The sequence below is a fragment of the Haematobia irritans genome, chromosome 5 (genome assembly GCF_050003625.1).
Source record: "Haematobia irritans isolate KBUSLIRL chromosome 5, ASM5000362v1, whole genome shotgun sequence".
In the NCBI taxonomy this organism is placed as follows: Eukaryota; Metazoa; Arthropoda; class Insecta; order Diptera; family Muscidae; genus Haematobia; species Haematobia irritans.
The window spans coordinates 4,301,789-4,323,612 of record NC_134401.1 but is presented as its reverse complement, the minus strand read 5'-3'; the positions used below and the strand labels follow the sequence as shown (position 1 = coordinate 4,323,612).

At 34.2% G+C, this 21,824-nt stretch overlaps 7 protein-coding genes across 7 annotated transcripts; 3 read left to right on the top strand and 4 right to left on the bottom strand.

The window, feature by feature from the left end:
- Window positions 1-269: 269 nt before the first annotated feature.
- On the bottom strand, window positions 270-3,017 carry Golgin97 (Golgin 97). Its single transcript, XM_075312588.1, has 7 exons — window positions 2,763-3,017; window positions 2,390-2,707; window positions 1,871-2,296; window positions 1,712-1,810; window positions 933-1,346; window positions 687-878; window positions 270-620 (listed from the first exon to the last, which is right to left on the bottom strand). The coding sequence occupies exons 1-7, from the start codon at window positions 2,883-2,885 to the stop codon at window positions 459-461; spliced, it is 1,734 nt and encodes a 577-aa protein (XP_075168703.1). The 5' UTR covers window positions 2,886-3,017; the 3' UTR covers window positions 270-458.
- A 755-nt stretch (window positions 3,018-3,772) lies between these two features.
- On the top strand, window positions 3,773-5,587 carry NC2alpha (negative cofactor 2 alpha). Its single transcript, XM_075313704.1, has 3 exons — window positions 3,773-3,972; window positions 4,197-4,269; window positions 4,422-5,587. Exons 1-3 carry the CDS (start codon window positions 3,931-3,933, stop codon window positions 5,405-5,407), a joined length of 1,101 nt encoding a protein of 366 aa, XP_075169819.1. The 5' UTR covers window positions 3,773-3,930; the 3' UTR covers window positions 5,408-5,587.
- Window positions 5,588-5,826: 239 nt separating this feature from the next.
- On the bottom strand, window positions 5,827-12,117 carry PAN2 (PAN2-PAN3 deadenylation complex catalytic subunit PAN2). Its single transcript, XM_075313703.1, has 14 exons — window positions 11,986-12,117; window positions 11,168-11,358; window positions 10,823-11,113; window positions 9,618-10,764; window positions 9,443-9,564; window positions 9,285-9,387; window positions 9,158-9,229; window positions 8,525-8,823; window positions 8,056-8,452; window positions 7,806-7,995; window positions 7,584-7,746; window positions 7,308-7,522; window positions 6,772-6,993; window positions 5,827-6,715 (listed from the first exon to the last, which is right to left on the bottom strand). Exons 1-14 carry the CDS (start codon window positions 12,014-12,016, stop codon window positions 6,439-6,441), a joined length of 3,720 nt encoding a protein of 1,239 aa, XP_075169818.1. The 5' UTR covers window positions 12,017-12,117; the 3' UTR covers window positions 5,827-6,438.
- Window positions 12,118-13,184: 1,067 nt separating this feature from the next.
- LOC142239677 (uncharacterized) lies at window positions 13,185-13,691 on the top strand. Its single transcript, XM_075311463.1, has one exon. It carries the CDS (start codon window positions 13,384-13,386, stop codon window positions 13,615-13,617), a length of 234 nt encoding a protein of 77 aa, XP_075167578.1. The 5' UTR covers window positions 13,185-13,383; the 3' UTR covers window positions 13,618-13,691.
- On the bottom strand, window positions 13,605-14,360 carry MrgBP (MRG/MORF4L binding protein). Its single transcript, XM_075311462.1, has 2 exons — window positions 13,946-14,360; window positions 13,605-13,889 (listed from the first exon to the last, which is right to left on the bottom strand). The coding sequence occupies exons 1-2, from the start codon at window positions 14,334-14,336 to the stop codon at window positions 13,687-13,689; spliced, it is 594 nt and encodes a 197-aa protein (XP_075167577.1). The 5' UTR covers window positions 14,337-14,360; the 3' UTR covers window positions 13,605-13,686.
- Window positions 14,361-15,010: 650 nt separating this feature from the next.
- On the top strand, window positions 15,011-17,510 carry LOC142240916 (WD repeat-containing protein 43). Its single transcript, XM_075312666.1, has 8 exons — window positions 15,011-15,235; window positions 15,295-15,399; window positions 15,455-15,984; window positions 16,041-16,526; window positions 16,579-16,707; window positions 16,890-17,039; window positions 17,097-17,203; window positions 17,262-17,510. Exons 1-8 carry the CDS (start codon window positions 15,026-15,028, stop codon window positions 17,393-17,395), a joined length of 1,851 nt encoding a protein of 616 aa, XP_075168781.1. The 5' UTR covers window positions 15,011-15,025; the 3' UTR covers window positions 17,396-17,510.
- On the bottom strand, window positions 17,485-20,895 carry Pgi (glucose-6-phosphate isomerase). The gene is made up of 6 exons (XM_075312667.1): window positions 20,596-20,895; window positions 19,323-19,732; window positions 19,027-19,199; window positions 18,719-18,958; window positions 18,129-18,660; window positions 17,485-18,064 (listed from the first exon to the last, which is right to left on the bottom strand). The coding sequence occupies exons 1-6, from the start codon at window positions 20,727-20,729 to the stop codon at window positions 17,874-17,876; spliced, it is 1,680 nt and encodes a 559-aa protein (XP_075168782.1). The 5' UTR covers window positions 20,730-20,895; the 3' UTR covers window positions 17,485-17,873.
- Between the last annotated feature and the right edge of the window lie 929 nt (window positions 20,896-21,824).

The window sequence follows — 21,824 nt, the reverse complement described above, 5'->3', positions numbered from 1 at the left end:
TAAAATAACCGTACAAATTGTTGATTTTCACATGTGAAACATGAACTTAGACTCGATTTAAGTTGTTTACTATTTCCGGTTTGCGTCCCAAATCGCTCCTTCTTTTCGCATTTTTTGTAATAAATTTCAAAAGACGAAATGTTACGCTTAATGCGTTTGTTCTTTTTTATGCAAGTATTGACTAGATTTGATAAAACATGATTGTTCCCCTTTTATATACATCATTTTTTCCAGTCGACAATAAATCAAAATAAGAAATAATAAACATATGCATTTTATACACTATATTTAAATAAATAACAACGATTAAATAAAAAGTATAATTGTATAAATTTTTGGAATGCCTATATGAACATTAATGAAATACTGGATGGAAAGAAATCAGAGATCATGTAAATGATAGAAATGTCTTATCTTAATTATTACAAATTGTAGTACAATTTACTGTATGGGGGTTATTAACTAGGTGGTATCGAAAATGCCCGTTGACCTTTGCCATGGTCTGGCTTGGCTGCGAACCAGCTCATTTTCCAGTTTAATGTATCGTGCAGTAATTTTTCCTCCTCTTTTGAAAGTTTTAGTAATGTCGCAACGGCTCTAATTAAATGTCGTGCTTCAACCTAAAATTTGGACATTATTTAAATTTATTTTATACAAACATCGGGATATCGCGAAAATTTACGTACCTCCCTACTGGTGAGAAATTTTACAATAACATGCTTAAGGTATTTAAAATTTACTTCGTCCATTACAATGCTACCTTTACCAGAACAGCTACAAGGCAGTTTTTGGCATTCATCATCATTTTTTACGCAAGAAAATTCTTTTTGCAATGTTTTCTTTAAATCATTTATTCGCTGGTTTAAAATTTTAATTGTCTGTGAATTTAAACATTGATTCAATATAAATTCTAAATAGATGACATCACATACCTTATTTTTTTCGTTTAAGTCTCTTTGCATATCCTCCATCTCTTTAAGTTTTTTATCGTTATTTAAAATGGTAGTTTGAAGTTCTTGTAAAGTCGCGTCTTTAGCCTTTATTTGCTGTTCTAGTATCTTATTTTGCTCATGAACATCGGTTGCATCATCTCTTTCCTGTCTCAATTCTTTTTTAAGAAGTTCTTCGCTTTGAGAAATTTCAGCATTTTTCAATAAAGCTGTTAGCTTTTCTTCCTTCTCCGCTTCTAACAGGCTTTGGTTTTCAACTAACTGATTCTGGAGATCGGATATTTCTTTCCTCAATGCTGCTGTAACATTTGCAGAATTTGCGGCATATTCCCCAAAACGTTCGTCGGCAGCCTCTAATCTTTTCTCTAATTCATTATTTTGTATTTCTAAAGTTTCCTAGATAGGTCAATTATCAATAATGCGAATAAAAACAGAAGTCTGTACACACATATATACGATTTTTTGATAGTGCTAAAGAAGTCAAGAATTAGTTATAGAAGTTTTCAAATACGTAGAAAAATACAATATGTTTATTTAACAAAAGATTAACAAAAAATTATAAATGTGTTCATGCATTTGTACATTAGAATTTTAAATGTAGTATCATTTTATTAATACTTTTTGTAACCGAGGCTCTCACTACTATTTTTTTTTTGTTAAAGACCTTCGCTTAGATTGTTATTAAGCGATTGCACCAAGCAGTTTTTTAGGGTTAGTCACATATCCCAGGATAATTCATCAAACTCTGTTGGTATACTTACGACTTTATTGCGCTCAAATATAACTTGCTGTTCATTATCCTCTCGACATTCCTTAAGGGCCATGCCTAATTCATCAATTTCTTCCTCCAAGAGTTTGATCTTAAAATAGAAACAATAACGTTAGAATTTAAATGTGCCAATATAGTGAAGTGCAACAACCTTATCATCTCTTTGTTTTATTTCTTCGCCTGCTTTTATTAATTCGAATTCCAGATGTTTTACTTTTTCCGATAGGTCGTCTTTGGCTTTCAACATTTTTCTTTTTTCAGTTGTTTCTTCAGCAACTTGTTTGGATAAACGGCTAACTTGCGTTTCTAAAGCTAAATTCTGCCCACTCCAAGAACTTTTAATGTCCGACAATTGCAAATGTGCTTCTTCCAATCGCTGTTCCAAAAGCTTCCTCTCATGTACTAAAACTTGAATCTTTTCATCATTACCCATTGACTGCAGGGCTTCAAGGCGGGTTTGTTCAACTATCTGGAGACGCATTTTCAAATGTTTATTTTCTTCTTCAATGGCTGCAAGTGTTGCTGTCAAACTGTTCTTATCCTGTTGTGATGAATGTCTAAGCTGCTGCAATTCATCCTTGTGTAACAAAAACATTTGGTTAAGCATTGCTTATTGAAATAATCATAATACAAATAAAAAATGTATGGTTGCTACTACTGCAAATCAAACCTTTATCTCCTCATATTGTGGTTCAAAATGCCTTAGTCTCTCCACTTCCAATGTTAAATGGTCAACCTGTTGTTGGTACTGGCGTGTTGTATTCAATCGATCCACGGCTTCCTGCTCCCGAAATGAGAGTAAATTGCGTAACTTTTCAATTTCGCTTTGCTGTATATTTTGTATTTCCAGTTGTTCTTCACAATAGATGTCTTTTTGAGTTTGTGCCACTTTAACAGTTTCCAGTAAGATCTCATTTGTTTTTTCAAGTCGTGACTTATCCTCTTGCAACTTTAACAATTCTTGCCTTAGTCCCGCAATTTGGTCAGTCTAAAATGGAATAAATAATTGATAAATCCATTCAAGGATTGTAATCAACAATTACCTGTGAATCTTGCGAAGTATGATTCACAACCATTCGTTGTTGCAACGTGGGCACAACAAGAGACGAACCTGTCTCTTCCTTGATTTTATTTTTAAGCGAGGCGAACATAATTTTCTTGATCATAAAAAATATTTGAATTTTATTAAATGTTATCTAAATCCATTTTCTGGATCTGACAATTTCTTCCTCCAAGAGTTTCTTTTATTTTTTTATCATATAGACCATCCCCACTACCCACAGCCACCCCCCAAACTCTTACATATATATAATGGCACCATCACAACAAACAGAACATTGGAGCCATTTATAAATTCTAATTCGTTTTCAGACTGGAATTCAAATTGAAAACAAGCTTCTTATTACCCAAAAACACAAAGGCGAGTGTTTCTCATTTGCAACACCAATTTGAGGGTGCACTTCAAAATCAACATTCAACTGACTTTGCTTGTCTTCAGCAAACTCTCCAATGTGTTGCTAATGTGTCTACTCCTCAGGGTACCGAATAAACACAGTTCAAATGAAAAACATTTTAAGTTTGAGGGTAAACATCATTTTCAACATAAATTCAATTTGACTTGAAACGCCTTACGCCTACGTCTTCAAATAGTTTGAGAATTCTTTCCATGCGACCAAAATGTTGACGAAATGAAAATTTTTAAAATGTATAGTTTTATTGATATTTTTACTTTTTGATGTGTTTGAAAGGTAATTAATTTTTAAGTGGTATTATAGTGTGTGACAGCTTTAGCTTTTGATGTTATTGTTTTTTTTTTTTTTCTATAATGAATCAATTAATCATAATTGAAAGAAAATTCGTATTGACTTTCAGTTAGAAGTGATGTTATTATTCAGTTTGAATTTTAGCCTAATCCTTTGAAAAACTATTTGAAATCATTTTGAATTACACCATTTCTCAAATGCATATGTTTATTGGAAAATGTTCTCAAAGCCGTCAGCCCTTTGCTAAATGACGCCGCAACAGTATTCCAAACATATCATAAGTGCTGGCGTCTTTGATCTTCAGTCTGGCTATGAGAAGTTGGAACCATTGGATAGGTTGGATTAATTATTAAGTTCCTGACGAGCGAGTCCGTCTCTGGACGTTTATATTAGCATCCCGAAAAGTTATTCTGTAGAATAGAGCCAAGTCGAGAATTATCACAGAAAAATGCCATCCAAAAAGAAGAAATACAATGCTCGTTTTCCCGCGGTAAGTACACTAAAGAATTATTAAAACAAACAAATTGACAATTTTATTGCGAGTAAAATAGACGTACATATCCATCCAACGCACGGCATACATATCAGTTGAAAAAGAGTTGTCGCAGAATTTTCTATATATATAATGAATGACAAGAAATACATTTATTGTGTGGATTTGTTATAGTTTCTAGTGTCCCATTTTTAACAAATGATACTATATTTTCCTTGCAGGGACGCATTAAAAAAATTATGCAAAGCGACGAGGAAGTGGGGAAGGTTGCCCAAGCTGTACCAATTATAATCTATATCCTTTTTCAAAGCAATAACGTTGTTCAGCCTTTGTGAAGGTGAACAACGATTTTTAGGCATTGTTTTTGCAGTTACATGTTTTCCTTAACTATGTCTTAATTGTGGGCTTCGTATGAATGCCTATATTTATATCATTTCTCCTTTTACCTAGGACATTAGAACTGTTTGTGGAATCACTTTTAACGAAAACACTGAAGATAACGAATTCTCGCAACGCCAAAACTCTATCCACATCACATATGAAACAATGTATTATGTCGGAACAGCGTTTTGATTTTTTGCGTGAATTGGTAAGAAACATCCCAGATATTAGCGTTGCAGAGGAATCAGCCACGTACAATGAGGAAGACAATCATAGTTCGCCTGATGCAGACTCTGATACTCCTTACGATTTGAGCATGCCATCGACATCATCAGCACGCCAAATGCAGTCATATCAATCAAATGGCCAAAATGGTGGCCTTGATTACCAAAAAAATTATCTTAAGCGATCGATAAGTTCAAATTCAAATTCCGTTATTATGCATACCACATCATCTTTGGCAAGCGCTGGCATTGGTTACAATTCTGCAGATTGTTTACCGGCTAAGTTCTCTCGTTCCGATTCGACTCCAATTCCTCCCTCCCAACAAAACCCGCCGTTGACTTCCCAGCAACATCCACGACTGAAACATCAATCACTCTCTATGCCCTCAAATTGTGTCACTAACACTAATAATAATAATAAGCCAAATATCCCTCCGTCACCGCCTTCACAACCGACCGCTCCTATTGTTAGTATTGACTACTGCAATAAACCAATGGTAAAAATAGACTATAGTAATTTACAGATGCCATTAAGCGCTCCTGCCCATATGAGTAGCATGTCGTCGGCAAATTTCACAGCAGAACCAGTTATCAATATTGATTTATCAAATATCGTAGCTGCCAGCAATGTACCAACTGCAACGCCTGCGGTGGCCACAATAAGTATTGGATCACTCGCAAAGAACAGCAGCACTCAACAATCTCGTAATTCCAAAGCATCGATGGCGAATCCATTCATTACCTCCTCTACTTCGTCAAACGTGACGACGTCGCTGGCAAATAGCAATCCCTGCCTTGAGCTCGACGAAGACTACGATAATATATAAGAATTTTTCAAAAGAGACACCTTACAGAAGACAATTAACTTTTCTAATAATATTGATTCTACATTACCTTATCCTTGTCATGCATGTGGTCAGATGAGAAAGGTAAAGTCATAGAAATACAATATTTGTATGTTATTTTAAAGGCATATTTGTAAAAATAAACACCCATGAAAACAAAAATCCAGATTACTATTTCTCGGATATTTACAATTTTCCATTTCTACTGAAACTGTTTCCTCTCCTTGATGATTTAGTGTTCTTCCTCAAATAATAGAAAAACTTTTATAGTTTGAAAATGTCTGAACTTTTTATTTTGGTTTTCACTTGACAAAATTGGGACAGCTGATTTTTCCTTCATCCTTCAGATCCGTTTAATAAATACGCAAATGTATTTTATATGTAAAATCATTCCACAGAAATTTAATTTTCCGAAAAATTTATTTAGAAGTTTTACTATCCTTTCTAATAGTTAAAACAGGAAAAAATGCACGCCATTGATTGGTATGTATGTTGGTATTATTCTCCAATCGGATTTTATTCTAAAGTACTTGAAGGCCAAAGGGCCATTTCAAACTCATGGCAGTGTTATAAATAGATTGAAAAGTAATTATTCTCTGGATTCATTACAAATTTAATTTTTAGTCCATCTGCTCCAAACGAGATGAAGATAATCAACATCAATAATAGTATTTTCCTTATCATTATATGCAGGAAAAGGTTCGAATTTAAAAGAGATCGGCGCTTAATAAAATTTGAAACATTAAAAATTGACTGGTAATATTTTCTTTCCATAATTCTGAAATATATTATATACTTTGATAAATAAATTCCAATCAATATAATTTTTTGTAAAAAGTTTTTCTCACAATAAAATAATTCCACTAGCAAAATTTTCGACGTTTTCATTAAAAATGGAATAACACAATTTTTACTTGCTCGCGGTACGGTTCGGTTGAGTGTCACTTTGTACTTAAATATTTCTCACGACGGGGTTTCATTCAATAATTACTCTAAATGTTAGATAAATGCTGCTAATCTTCTGGTACTCTCCACTGTAATTGCTTTCCACGATCGTAGAGATTTTTTAGGGCAGCAATAAATTTCTTTTCCGCTTGAAGTTGTAAATAATGTTTGTACAGCTGCAATGTTGTGCGTGCGTCCTCCACAGAATCATGAGTTTCCGATTGTATTTTTGTGCCTAGAAAATGCCAAGCCAGAAATCTGAGCGATACCATACGATGATGCGGCAAATGGAATAGATGTACGGTATCAATTATTTGCTCCGAGGGAACGAACATATTTATAACGCTGAAAAAGTTTTAAAGCTATTATTCTTTTCGTACTTACATCATGTTGGTACATACCGGAAATCATTTTTCAATCCATGTCCCACAAACAAAACTCCTACATCTACCAAATATTTTAGCTTTTGATACGAATACTTAAGAGCTGTTAAACGTTTACTGCTGAAATTGGCGTCCAAATCACCTGGTTTAATTCCAGAAAATTGTGTCAGATAATCTGCAACTTTTTCTTGTGTTGATATGTAGTCATCCATAAATGGTATTCCTTCATCAGGTCCTTGTCTGTAAAGAAAATGTCATATTCTTACATGAAATGCTATCTGTCAAATTTACGTCGAAGAAATGTTTTCACTAGTACATGTTACCAAAGCAGTAACTCTTGGCTCTATCAATACCGGAAATTTGAATGACCTTTATTATTTAAGGCTTACATTTGAGAATTATTATTAAGGAGTATATTTTGTCAAATTTAAAGACAATCGATTTATAATAAGAATTATACACTAAAACAAATTGAAGAAGACTGACTATAAGCCAATATAGGGAAACATCAGCAAAAAAAATCAAACAAAGAATCTATCATATGAATAACTTACCCACGAATGCATGAAATGCGGGCAACGCTCATATGACACGGCTTAATGGTTGCAGTTTTGCCATCTGGGCGTATTTCACTCTCTTGAGGATTTAAAGTGACAAACTCGGCATCCATAGCTACTAAATCACCGGCCTGCGGCATTTCATTTAGCTGCAAAGGTTTCAATAGTGTATCACCAGCACCCTTTCCATGAACAACAATATTGTTGACCTCCTACAAATTTACATATTGCAGTTTTTAGAAATTTTATATTTGTTTGAACCTGCATACGTACCTTCAAGAACGGATTGAATAAGGGTTGTGGCTCGTTGTGTGGAATATCAGTTATAGCATCAAATTCACTCTTATCCGTATTCACACTACTGTAGAATAAAACGCAGGGCACTTTCCAATCTAGTGTAAACCATACAGATTCTTGATTCGAAACGGGCGAAATGCTGAAGCACGAGAGAAATTCGTCAGTAAAGCCATTTGAATTTTGTAATGTTACATTTACCTGAAATCATTGAAAATGTACCACTGTTGCTGCTCTTCGGCATTCCCCATACTTTCCATTTTCATTGTATGATACTTTTTGCTAACATTGATCAGAGAAACTAGATTTTTCTGTGAACCGTCATCTATCTGGCAGACAACCGCATGCAAATGATATTCGGCATATTCCTGACATGATCCATCATCTACCTCTGTTTGAGTTGGAAAGTCAGTATGCATAAAATACCTTCAAGCATAACTTTAATATTTACCATAATTTTGAGCATTTAGGACAGGAATTTCACAAGTCGTAGAAATAGTCTCCAACGTTTTTGTATTGCTATTCTCTGTTTGTACACTCAATTCTCCTTTATCGTTGATGGCCATAGAAAAAGATAACGGAAACCAAGATGTTTGCCGTCCACTAGGCGAAACATTAGCATTATGATTTGCGGATGACATTGTTGGCGATTTTCTATCGGGATGTAGAAAATGACAGTCACTACGAGAGCAATTGATACCGTAACGGCAAGGCTTGTTTGTATTCAATGTAGCGGGACTGTCCGTTAAGTTGGAACTATTGCGATTAAGATGTCTTCTCAAGAAACTAAGATCTCTTTCGTTGTTTAAGCCACAATTTACCGTCAAAATTTGAGGAAGTCCTATAACCTGTGGGTTTATATGTACATATTTTCAAAATATAAAACATATTTTCAATTATTTTTTTTTTTCCAGTATTACCTTAATAACTTGTTTGCTGGGCGAAAATTTCTTGCAATTTTCACAAAATGCTTGTATTCCTTTCTCCGAACAGAGGGAGCCCTTCAAGATTGTGCCAAAATTATAAAAATCAGTTTCTTTAGCTTGATGCGGATAGCTAAGATTGCAAGTTAACAGTATACTCTGCTTAGTTTTCTCTTCATTACATTTAAGACAGCGGTTAATTGTATTCTGTTTTGTTCCAAAAAGTCGACTTATCTCAGTATCTGCATTGACTTTACTACGTTCCCGTTGATACTCGTCATTCTTCAAAGTGTCATCTGAAAGTGTATGTAACATAACATTACATTGATATTACGAATGATGAATTTAGCTATTAGTTTCAAATGAAGAGAATTATGTTCGAAAAAAAGTTTGATTACGATATAAGGCAATTTTTCTAGGCCTAAATATAAAATTCTTTTAATATACTGTAACACGTAGATATTACGCCATACACCTACCCGAGAACAATTGTAATTATCTAGTATTTTCGAACCGTCCCAACGCCCCTCCCGACCGCGTGAACCACAATCCTATTTCGTTGGGATGGCTGATAAATAAGTGCATTTTAAGCTGTACAATATCACTCTTCAAGTGAGCATTTGGCCTTACCATTTTTTACATCAATGCTATGGAAATATAATTCTCCTGTGTCTTCCGTCGTAAATTCCTCGTAATGAGTTCCTGTAAAAGAGGACTTTCTATTTTTTATGCAATATAAATCATTTAGTACGCTTACCACCTGTTGTCACGCCTGAGTATCTCATATTGCACAAGTGATCATTTTTGTTCGTTTCCAAAATTTCGTTATGCATTTGATGTAATATGAAACGATTCCAATTCTAAAAAATACGTACACATTTCTATTTTGTTGCAATATGGCTAATTTATACTTACTTGTATTAAGTTCAAAAGATTAACATTTGAAGATCTGTCTGATAATATAAGACCCAAAGCGGAAGCCTCTGGAACTGTTCTAAAAGAACGTAGGAAGTTGCTAGCTTGACAGGGTGTAGAGGCTAAAAACAAATTTATTTTAATAGTGAGTCAATAAAATGAGATATTTAGCTACCTGTGCTTTTATCGAACATGTAGAAAAGAAATCCCAATTCGCATGTTAGGCAAAATTCTTTATTGCATCTATGATCCAGTAATTTTTGTCGAAGAGGTTCAATAAAATACAGTACTTGCAACATTGGGTTACAGTAAGAATTTGGCAACGTGGCTTCCAATCCAGCAAAGCAAGTCTGATTATGCTGTTCAAAATCAAAGTCTTGTGTGCCAATTTTTGAATATTTCATTTCAACTTTTCGGTAGCGCCTTGGTATGATTTTTACGCTAGGATCCGAAGATTTTGAAGTAATAGTTAGACCGTTGCATGCTCCCGTTATTCCGTTTGTATTTTCTACAACGTAGGGTATCTGATTTCGTCTCTGTGTCCTAGGATTTGGAGAATAACCGATTGGACCTTGCATTTTCATTTGATTTAAAATCTCCTGATCGATTGGCTTTGCGCGTAAATATTGATATCGCAATAGCTCAGATGGCCAGTCGGAGAACCATCGGGATCCCGTCACCAAATGAGGTAATACAATAGATGATAATGGGAATGTCGTATCAGTGATTGGTACAATAGGCAGCTGAGGAGGAGGATCTGCAAATTCAGTGTCCCGCGAGAAACTATTAAATTGTGGCTGTGGTGTATTTACAGCCGTTATAATACTAATGTGACCCGATTGATCACCAAATGCCATGACTTGAGATGACGAACTAACATCAAAACTTAGTAAACATTGGCTGCCCGACGTGTTTATCTGATACATCGATACACGGGGCTCACTAAGTTCTACTGTGTCAACAAGTTGAACCTGCCCATAACTTGAAACGACGGCTAATCTCGAAGTCTGCGATGGCATAAATTTTATTAACTGTGGATCTATGAGAACTTGTATAGGTGATACAAGGCGCAACATTCGCAAATCATAAACCATTAGAAAACGATCAACAGCAAGAGTTCCTTGACGACCGCTATATCCGCAGGATATCAAGTAATTTCCTTGGACATCGAAGTCCGAAAGACTTCCAGTGTGAGTTTTAATGGTGTGTTCTACATGTAAACTATTTAAATCGCGCAATGTCACATTACCAAATGGATCGCCAGCAAACAGATAGCGTGAATTTTGTCTCAACACAGTGCATCCGGCCGATCCTACATGTTCCTGTGAAACATTTAATACATTATATTAAAGTTATTTTTCCTGTGTTACCATAGTATACCAAATTTGTCTCTTTCAAGGTTCTCATATCAAGCTCAATCATTTCATCTTGAAGTCCGGCCATAATCAAGCGATGTGGAGACAATTGTTCCATGCATACCATTTCTGTCATATTTTTCGATTTGTGAGTAAATTTAGGAAGACCTCGACGGATTTGATGCCTTAGTGACGTCTGGGTCAGTGCTAAAATACCAGAGTCAATAGTGGTTATTTGGCGTACTATGTCTGTGGGATGAACTTGAAAGGACGTATACTTTTGCAAGTTGCTGCTGTAGTATGATGTTACATGCCCCTAAAAGGTACTCAAGTTTTATATAATGTATAACAAAGTAATGGAAAGCAATACCCCTTGATTACCCATCCACAAAAGTTCCTCGTAATTATCAAATGTTACGGATGAGACACCAAAATTTTCTCCTCCATCTGCTAAAATTGGTACCATCTCCATGTAATCGGGTTCGCCAGAACTCAAATTGAATCCTGTGAAATTAGGAGAATAATGGGTTGCATTCCGACTACCACCGCCATCGTATACATCTTTAAAAATAAAACAATATTATAATTGCAGAAAATCCAAGCATATACTGTCTGTCATGCTATATTAATAAAAACAGTAGCATACATCCTTCGCTTGAGCTATCTTGAAGGTACTGCGTGTGCTTTTATTATTGATCCGATGCCTCAAAAAAATTCAGTTAGTCAATACGAAAACATAATATCGTAGATATTAATTCAACAATAGGAGGAGAATTTATGTACTTTGAATTATTAAATATTTGTAAATTTCATAAAGCAATTTGTAGAGTACAATGAAAAGGGCAGGAAAATGTTTTTTGTAATTATGTTCATTACTAAAATTTTTAATATAACTGATAAAATTCTCCCAAAATGGCACTATAACATGTAGAAAATATTTTGATGTTCAAGTCTTGTAAAATAGACATATAATAATAAAATTCGTACTATGATAAGAAATAAACAAAATCTTTCAGAGTAATTTTTAACTTAGAAAGGTGAAAGTTTTTTATATTTGCAATATTGTTTTCGCCAAGACGAACCACAGAGCGAAAAGACTACAATAAATATGCTGTTGGATATTTGCTATATACTCTATAAACCCATGACAAATATTTCAATATATAATTTGTTCACAAATTTGCTTACCAATGCTATCTCCGCAGAAAACAAAATCCATTAAGAAGTTTAAAAGTTTATGTGATGTGGATACTTCCTTTGTATTTCTTCTTTGTTTGTATATTCTTCTTCTTCTTTTTCCGGAATAACGGAGTTATATCAATATTATTGACGCCGACAATATGAAATAAGAATTCAAAGTTTATATCATGGTTGAATAACGACGTTTATAATATCCTGATCTATTGACAGCTACAATAATACCATTATAGCTGTTAATAGATCAGGGAATTAAGTGAAAACTGTAACTTAAAAGCGCAAAAATTAATCAAATTAAGTGAAAACAGTAAAAGTGCAGATATAATGACAAAGATCGACAAAACTGTTTCGTGTATATTATCCGTCACATGTTCTCCTATATATAATTCTTGAGGATATCGAATTCTCAAGGTAAAATTTTTTAAGAAATTAAAAATAATAACTTTTGAAACTAGTTAAGGTGGGTATTAAGTTCGAGTTTTGTCGCTAAAATGAAAAATAAATCAGTAAAAAGAATTAAAAAAAAAATATATAAAAAATTAAAAGAAAAAATCTATTGTATTTTTTTGGTCAATATTTTTATTATTTACCTTTTAATTTTAATCCATTATATTATTCATAATATGTTTATATTATATTTTTTGAGTAGTTCTATTGTAATTTATCATTACAAAATTGAGCAAATAAATGCAAAATAAAGATATACCATTTTGATGCAAATTTTATTATAACTTGATGGGGAATAGCTCAAAGAAACTTTTCATAACGTTTATATTTTTGAAAATGGATTATTAAAGAAAAGTAGTTGTGAAAAAATTGTGATTTTAGCGGCTAAACTCTAACTTAATGCGCTTTACAGACTATCAGTTATTCCGGACGGAATGTAGGTGTTTGTAAAGAATCTTACAGTGTGTCGGATCGATACGACTTTTCGGTACATATGTTATCGATCCCATAAACATGTAGCAGTATCGATTATGCCTTCAGACTTAACTTATAATGTGCACGATATATGGGATATGTTCGACACGAGCACTGTCGTCCGGAATAACTGATAGTCTGTAAAGCACATAATACTCACCTTTAACGTCAAACAAGAGTTAGTGAAACGCATAGAAAAAATTTGAATCAGTGGAGTTATGTCGCTACCTTATTGTATAGTAAGCGTACCCTGTAATTGACTCTTCTTCTTATATCAATTCACCAAATTTACTAAGTAAATTAAACAAAAAAATACTTGCATTTTGCTTAAAAAAGCTATTGGAATCCTTTCAAAGATCTTAGGAGAGATAGTTGCTGCAATTGACCTTGAAATTAGTTTACTCCCGAGAAATTACGCATACACAATTTATCTGAGATTTCCTCGCATCTGACTCATCTTTTGAAAAAATGCCTTGCCCCGAGTCCACAGAAGAAACTGATGTTGCTCTTCAAATTCTGGATATTGTCACACCCCGACATGTTAGTCAAATAACAGATCCACAAGTTACAAGAGAAACTACTCAAACCGACCAAATTAATAAAAAACTGCTTACCACTTTTCTGGAACGTATTAATGTTATGGGTAACATCCCTCTCGGTTCAAGTAATGATGATAGCGAAGTGAACAATTTCGAAGATTAAATTGTATTGTCATTTATATATATTATGAACCTAACCTAGTATAATAAAGTGGAAAATATTAATTCGTTTTTATATTCGTCGTCTTTTGTTGCTGTGAACTGGCGGTGGTGGTGTAGTGGAGGGACTATTGGATTCAAGGGATACAGAGCCTCTAGTTCGTTTTGGAGTTCTTTTTGGTCCACCATCGGAGAGTTTTACAGTAATTTTTTTGTCCGACTCTTTTGGAGTTGCGTTATTAGTTGATCCCATTTTTGGTTGGACAATTAGTTTATCTAGAATTAGTAAATATTTTAAAATAAAAAAATACATATATTAGGATAAAACATACCTTTATTGGTGTTATCTGTTGCTACCGCTATTATTGAAGGCGGTCCTTCGATGTTATCGTGTCTATTCTCTTCAGAGTCTTTAATTTTTTTCAATAAAGATGAAAATTCTGCTTCCGGCAAAGAAAATTCTTTTTCATCATTTGGAAAGGGAAGAGGTTCCATTTCGTCCAACGCTTTGAAATTGTATAATGTCCTTAAGTGGCCCCATATATTTTCCGATGTAAAATCGCGATTTAAACTATTCGATAGTCGCTCAACAATTGTCGCCATATAAAAATGCTTATTTACGCCTACTGGTTTTAAACATCCCATAGCGAAAAACAGACATATTTCTTCTTCTGGAGTCCACTGATCCATTGTTGTGCTTCTTTCCCTAGACGTCATTGTCATGATTGCCAACAGAAGAATACATCTACAAGAAGATTCTTTAATATTTCTCAGATGCAATTTCAATAACAGGGTAACACACACATAGAAAAAAGTGTAACAACAATATTTAATAATGGGCGTGTTTTCTTTTAGCCAATTTTTGTTTGAGCTCATTTGTAAGACTTGCTGGTATTGGCGGGTTCAATTTTAAGAAAACGTTAAGTTTGGTTTGCTTTGCAAAAATAGATTTTTACGCACTTTTTTTAGACTTTAACGGCTTAGCTTCATCTTAGTACCCACATACACAGAGTAAACCATTTATTTAATTTATCAAGAGAACATGGTATTTTCACCAGGGGGTCGATTAATCACCAATTATTCGATTCAATCGTTATTCCAGAAAGGAAATTTTTATTTATAGCCCAGAACGCAGCTCTAGATTATAGACATAAATACCTTTGCGAGCGAAATTTTCGATTGGCGATGTTAGCGATTATTTACATTTTGTAACCATAAGAAATATACGGTAAAACTCTTTTCTTGTATATTATAGATAAATCAAATATATTTTTTGTTTGGTTTTTTTTAACAATTTTTTTGGCCTATAAAGATAAAAAAACAAAACAGTCGTAGAAGTCGCCCTGTTTTGTTTTGAAATACATAATGGACACCTTGCAATCGTAGCATGTTGTTTTTTTTATAATTGCGTTATGGCTTTTGGTGGGCAGCACGTGTTGGGATTTTCTCCCGATGGAAAACTATTTGCTCTTATTAATGACCAAGGAATTTTAAGAATATGGGACACTGACACAAACGAATTAAAACAGGAATATACTCCTAACCTCCATTTGTCTGGCCCATGCTCCACTCTGGTATGGGTTTCTTGCGGATCACCTTCCACCCAAACGAAAGATAAAAAAGTACGTAAACAAAACACTGTCTTTGTTAAAATTTAAATCACTATATTTTTCTATTAAAGGGAAAGAAATCCAGAAAATCAAGTGAAAATAAGGATTCATCTTTGTATATAGCACTTGGAACTACAAAGGGGCAAGTTACTTTATATTCCTATGCTGAGGCCAAGGTAAAAATACGGTGAATGAGTTCGGCTGTTATATGCTATACTATTGCCATTTCAGATCGATCGTACACTTAAGGGCGAGGGACATAATGGGAAAATTACTTCTATTGTCAAAGACTCGGCTGGGCGTCTTTATACTTGTGGAGAAGACTGCCAAGTTGTGGTGTGGTCATTATCCGAAGAAAAACAGTTGGCCTCATGGAACGTGGGCCCAGAAAAACCTCATAGTTTATCACTAATGCCTTTTTCCAATAGTTTGGTTGTGGGCTCGAGAGTACTAAAAGTTTATTCCGTTGAAAACCAGGAGTTAATACAAACATTCACAGGACACACGTCGGAAATAAATCTAATGGTTCCGTTTACGACAGGAGATTGTAACGAATACGTCCTCACAACTTCGCGCATGGAGCGTATAATATGTCTATGGAAAATTGGCAAGAAGGGTAGAAATAAACCTGCTATATGTTCACTCTTGATGGAAGACATTGCTCATTGTTTGTCCTGTCATGTAGACGACGAAAATATGCTACGTGCATGTAGTGTAACGCGGAGTGGAGTAATACACGTATACCTTATAGATTTAGATAGGTATAACGTTTAGTCATATATATTGTTACAAATTGATTTTAGTTATCTTATTTTAGTATTAAAGCAGAAAAGCCAATTAAGCCGAAGGTGACAATAAGCATTGCCTCAGACAGCACCACTGTAATTGAGCCCATAACAGCAGTGGCTGCTTCCCTCCAACATGCAACAAAATCTGGAGAACTTACATTTGCGTACGGTGATAAACACTTCATGATATTCGAACAACTGAAACCAAATTTTGCGGAGAAAATGCAGGTCCTCGTACGCACAGATCCAAGGAGAGTTGTTAAACAGAAAATAATGGGCAAACGCAACGACATTAATTCAGAAACTACACTAAAAATTCTTACGCCTATAATTGATACAAAGAATATAGATTATAAATCCTCGATAACGGTAATGAAGCATCTGAAATCATCCGATATGCCTATGGAAGCCCGTTTACAAAATTTAAATTTGAATACACCGGAGGGGAAAGTTGTACCACAGGCGCAAAGTAAAGTCCAGCTGTTGGTACAATCTTTGCACAGCAAAGATGACTCGTAAGTATTTTCATTTTTCATCAGCATTTTTTTTAACATGCCCGAAATGCAGGCTCTTACGTTCCGTTCTGTGCACGAAGGACATGAAAACCATGCAATTGACACTACAAAAACTTCCAGTACAATATGTTGGTACCTTGGTGAATGAATTAACGCTGCTTATGCAACAACGACATACAAAGTAAATAAAATTATTCCCCTTTATTTCGATTGAAGTGTCGAATAGAATGTCTAATCATTTTCAAAGAAATAATTTTATTCTTCTTTTCTATTTGAAAATTGTACTGTATATTCGACATGAAGCCCGTAATAATGGGATAGTTTGAAAGATACTTTGAGTCTAATATACCTCCCTATTTTTAGCGTTGAGTACGCCATGAACTGGTTAAAGGTTTTAACTCAGACTCACTCCAGCCAACTTATGGCTTTGGGTGCAGATGATCTACTTAATAAGTTTGGACCATGTATCGGAATAATAGAACATCGCGCAAATTGCCTAAAAGAATTATCAAAGTGAGTTGACTCTTATATCCAATAGAACATTATAGCCAAATGAAAACATATTTTCAGACTGAATGGCCGATTGCAGTTACTTGTTAGTCAAATAAAAAGGCACTGTGAAGAAGAACAAGATAACTTGAAGAGTGACAATGTTTTGGTAGTCGCGGACAATGATGGTATGTTATGAAAACCAATAATTTCTGTAACTAAAGCGCACTAATCTATGTCCTTTAGATTCTTCTAATTCAGATGTGGACGATATAGTTAATAAGTCGTCGTCGGATGATGAATGGGAGGAAAAAGAAAATGATAGTCAACAAAATGGTGATGCAGAAGATGATGATGACGACGACGAAGACATGGAATGATGTAGTTATAAATTATAATCATGGCTTACCCATCTATATTACCATTTGCCATTACTTTATTGGCCCAAAAAATAATACAAATATACATGTCGCGTTTTTTTAAACATCTAACAAATATTTTTATTTCTAAATATGTATGTATGTATAGATTACGACGTTATTCAACAATCAAATGGATTATCAATTATCATGTGTGACAACAATAAGCAGCTCAATATGATGGCATGTATACTTTGCAAAGTAATCTCTAAAAATATCAATGAAAATAAATATTTGTATGTAACAGATGTGAAAACATAAACTATTTAAGATACTAGGGGAATACTCTCGCACTTTTTACTACTGTTTGAACTTAACTCAATTTTATGTAATGTAATTGTTGTGCGCAAGGACTTTTTGTTTTATAATAAGCAGTAAATGTTTCAACCTGCGTTCTCCTCAATGTTCTGGGAGGATGGATATTCAATGCATTTGCCGTTTAAGACCAGTTGGACTTGATAAAATTAATTAAACCATTAGTAGACGAGTCATGTGTGGAAATTTCATCTTTGGTTGCCAATTCGGGTTCAATTGCTTTTGCCAATTGTTTTCCAAGTTCAACGCCCCATTGGTCGAATGAATTGATATCCCAAACAATGCCTTGAGCAAAAATTTTGTGTTCATACATAGCTAAAACAACAACAAAAATATAAAAAAAATCGTGTAAATATATTTAAGCAAAGGAAAACGTTACCAATTAAAGCTCCCAAAATGAAAGGTGTCACTTTCTTAACAACAATCGAATTTGTTGGGCGATTTCCTGTGAATACCTTATGTGGCAATAGCAGCTCTAATTTCTCTCCCGACATACCAGCTTTTACAAGCTCTGCCTTGGCTTGTTCAGAAGTCTTTCCCGACATCAAAGCTTCCGTTTGAGCCAAAAAGTTGGCTAGTAAAATTTTATGGTGGACCCCACCAGCAATTGGATTATGAGTTTGTGCTGGAGCTATAAAGTCACAGGGAATTAAACGAGTTCCTTGATGTATTAGCTGATAGAAAGCGTGTTGACCATTTGTTCCGGGTTCTCCCCAAATAATTGGTCCAGTGTTGTAATCCACCACTTTAGATCCAGTCTTTGTCACGAATTTTCCATTACTTTCCATATCACCCTGTTGGAAATAAGCTGCGAATCTATGCAAATATTGGTCATATGGCAAAATTGCGTGAGTTTCTGCATTGTAGAAGTTGGAATACCAAATACCCAACATAGCCAAAATTACAGGAGCCTAAGAAAAATATTAAAGTTTAATTCAAAGGAAAGAAGTGCTTTCTTTTACCCCTTACGTTCTGTTCAAATGGTGCAGTTTTAAAATGATTATCCATGAAATGAGCTCCTTCAAGGAGTTGTTCGAAATTCTCAAAACCAATTGATAAGCAAATTGATAAACCAATCGCCGACCATAAAGAATAACGACCACCAACCCAGTCCCAGAATCCAAACATGTTTTTGCTGTCAATGCCGAATTCTGTAACTTTTTCCTTATTTGTTGAAAGGGCAACAAAGTGTTTTGCAACGGCAGCGGGCTAAATAAAAAAGGTTATTTTGTTATTATTTTTAATATACACAGTGTATACATATAATGCACACTCACATCTTTAGTTTGTTCCAACAGCCAATTTTTAGCTGATGTAGCGTTTGTTATGGTTTCTTGGGTGGTAAAAGTTTTTGATGCTATGATAAATAGAGTACTTTCATAGTTAACCTTCTTCAAGACCTCGGCCATGTGAGTACCATCAATATTTGATACGAAATGGGAACGCAAGCCTGATTCGAAAAACAAGAAAAACATTGTCAGATTTTCACAACAAAAACAATTATGGGGACTAAAAGAAAGTTTGTGGGCCTATTATTTAAAAATATATATATAAAAAAGTGGTGGAATCATACCTTTACAGTATGGTTTCAATGCCTCAGTAACCATAAGTGGTCCTAAATCAGAGCCACCGATTCCAATGTTTACAACATCCGTTATTTGTTTGCCGGTAAAACCTCGCCATACACCAGAGATGACCTGATTGGTAAACTCCTTCATGTGACTCAATTCAGCCCGAACATCCGGCATCACATTTTTCCCATCAACCGAAATTTCCGCATCACCACGGTTACGCAATGCAATATGAAGTACAGCACGGTTCTCTGTTATATTTATTGCCTGGCCGGTCATCATAGCATCTCGAGCCTCTGCAACACGTCGTACCTTGGCCAAATCCAACAACAATTCCCATACTTCGGGAGTAATTCGATTTTTCGAATAATCAAGCAAAATATCACCATCATTGGGAGTACTTATTCGCAAACTAAAATTAAGAATAATTATATTGATAACATTCCATAGGCTATTGCAATTGTACGAAACTTAATGTTTAATAATTAATGTTTGGTTTAATTAAATCATAGCTTGTTTGTATTATGCGAACCGTTGATAACATTTGACACTTTTGTACGTACACAAACCATATTTTAGACTTAACGTGTGTTGGTTTCAAATATTCGATAAAAGTATGCGGTCCCAAAAATAAAAAATAAATCTACATTATTTTCTACTTATATAGCAATTCAAAGCCTTTAGAAGGTCAATTTTCTTATTTGAAATAAAAACAATGGAATATGAGAAAGGAGCTTTGAGTTGAATTAATATCCTTTTTATTTCTCACCTTCTTATTAGTTTGTGGGCCAAATATATATATGGTTTGAATGTCGTATGCCATGATAGTTAGTATCTGCTACTAATATACGCATAATGATTTATTTGCATTATATATTTAAGTAGATCTTTAACGGAGTTTCATTGTTGATTTTGAACTACCATAGCTTCCATATATCATGAAAATTTGTACGAATTTATCTTTCCCATTGATGATTAAAAAAAATAGCATTTTACTAATGTCAGGCTGGCTGGCCCCAACTCGCCTAGCTTTTCAATCACCGTCAATAAATATTACAAAATATGGAAAGAAACTGGAGCTCCTTGAGCAAATATAATTGAAATCACTTTCTAAATCGCATGACAATTTGTATTCTTTTATTGAACATCCAAGTTCATTAACTTGACCTTGTAAGTAACCCCTACTCGAATTTGAATATCGCAGTACAAATTATAAAATGCATAATATGCGTGGCAAAATATTTATCGAAATCTTACCGCTATATTCTCTCTTACCTGAACTTCTTGAAACGGTCAGCATCTTTTTCAAATAGATTTTTTATGTTAATTTTGTCGCCATTCTCTTTGTAGTATTCTTCCAATTTCTTGTATATATTTTCAGTTGTTAATAGTGGTAGGGGACCGGCCATATTTTTATTTAAAAATAAATTCGAAAAAGCGATTTATTATATATAGAAAAAATGCAATGCGCGATAGAGTAGCAGCGTATAAACTAAGATGAAAGATGGAATAGTAGTTTTTGAAAAATTACTCCAGCAGCGACTTTTATGTGCCCCAATGTCAAATGAAAAACAAAGTTCCCACCAGTTTACAGAGCCGAAAATTTAAAAAGCACCGGCGTGAAACCGAGACCGTCTTTATAATTGGTGCTGGTTTTGATTGAAAGACACAATCAAATCGAAAAGTCTAAGTTCAGCGTCTGCCTGCAGTAATGCATATATTTTTCAAGCATTCTTTATTTTAAGTCCAAAGCAACAATTGAACACATGTATTTATTTTATAATTGTTTATTTAAAATTTAAAAGTTTTAGCGCTATCATGAGATATTAATACCGGCCTTTAGGGGGGTATTAAATTGTCGTCATATATATTTTTACGGTTACTTTTTGAATCAATGAATTTAGTAAATGAAATACATATTTCGCAATCAAAGCCCTGGATATTTTACATCACTGATTGACAGGATTTGATAAAAGTATATATTTTGGCACATCTAATTTATTGTTTCGGTGGAAATCCCGAACATAGTACCTATTTTTCTACGGCATTTATCAGACCAACTGTTGGCACCCGAATGCAAAGTATGCTAGCAGTTTAGATTTATTGGATATATGTATGTATAGTTACTTTATTTTACAAAACATTAAAAGCCCGATTGCTGTGTTTTGTATAATTTTTCTATCAGTTTGGAGGTGTTTGAACATAACTTTGAACAAATTTTATTATAACTTGGAATGATCCAAAGCAACAATAGAAAGTTGATTTTATTTAAAACACATTATTAAAGAAAAGTAACGATGAAAAATTACTATTTTAACGCGATAATGCCAACTTAGGTTTAGGTTAGGTTATGTGGCAGCCCGATGTATCAGACTCAGACTATTCAGTCCATTGTGATACCACAGTGGTGAACTTCTCTCTTATCACTGAGTGCTGCCCGATTCCATGTTAAGCTCAATGACAAGGGACCTCCTTTTTATAGCCGAGTCCGAACGGCGTTCCAC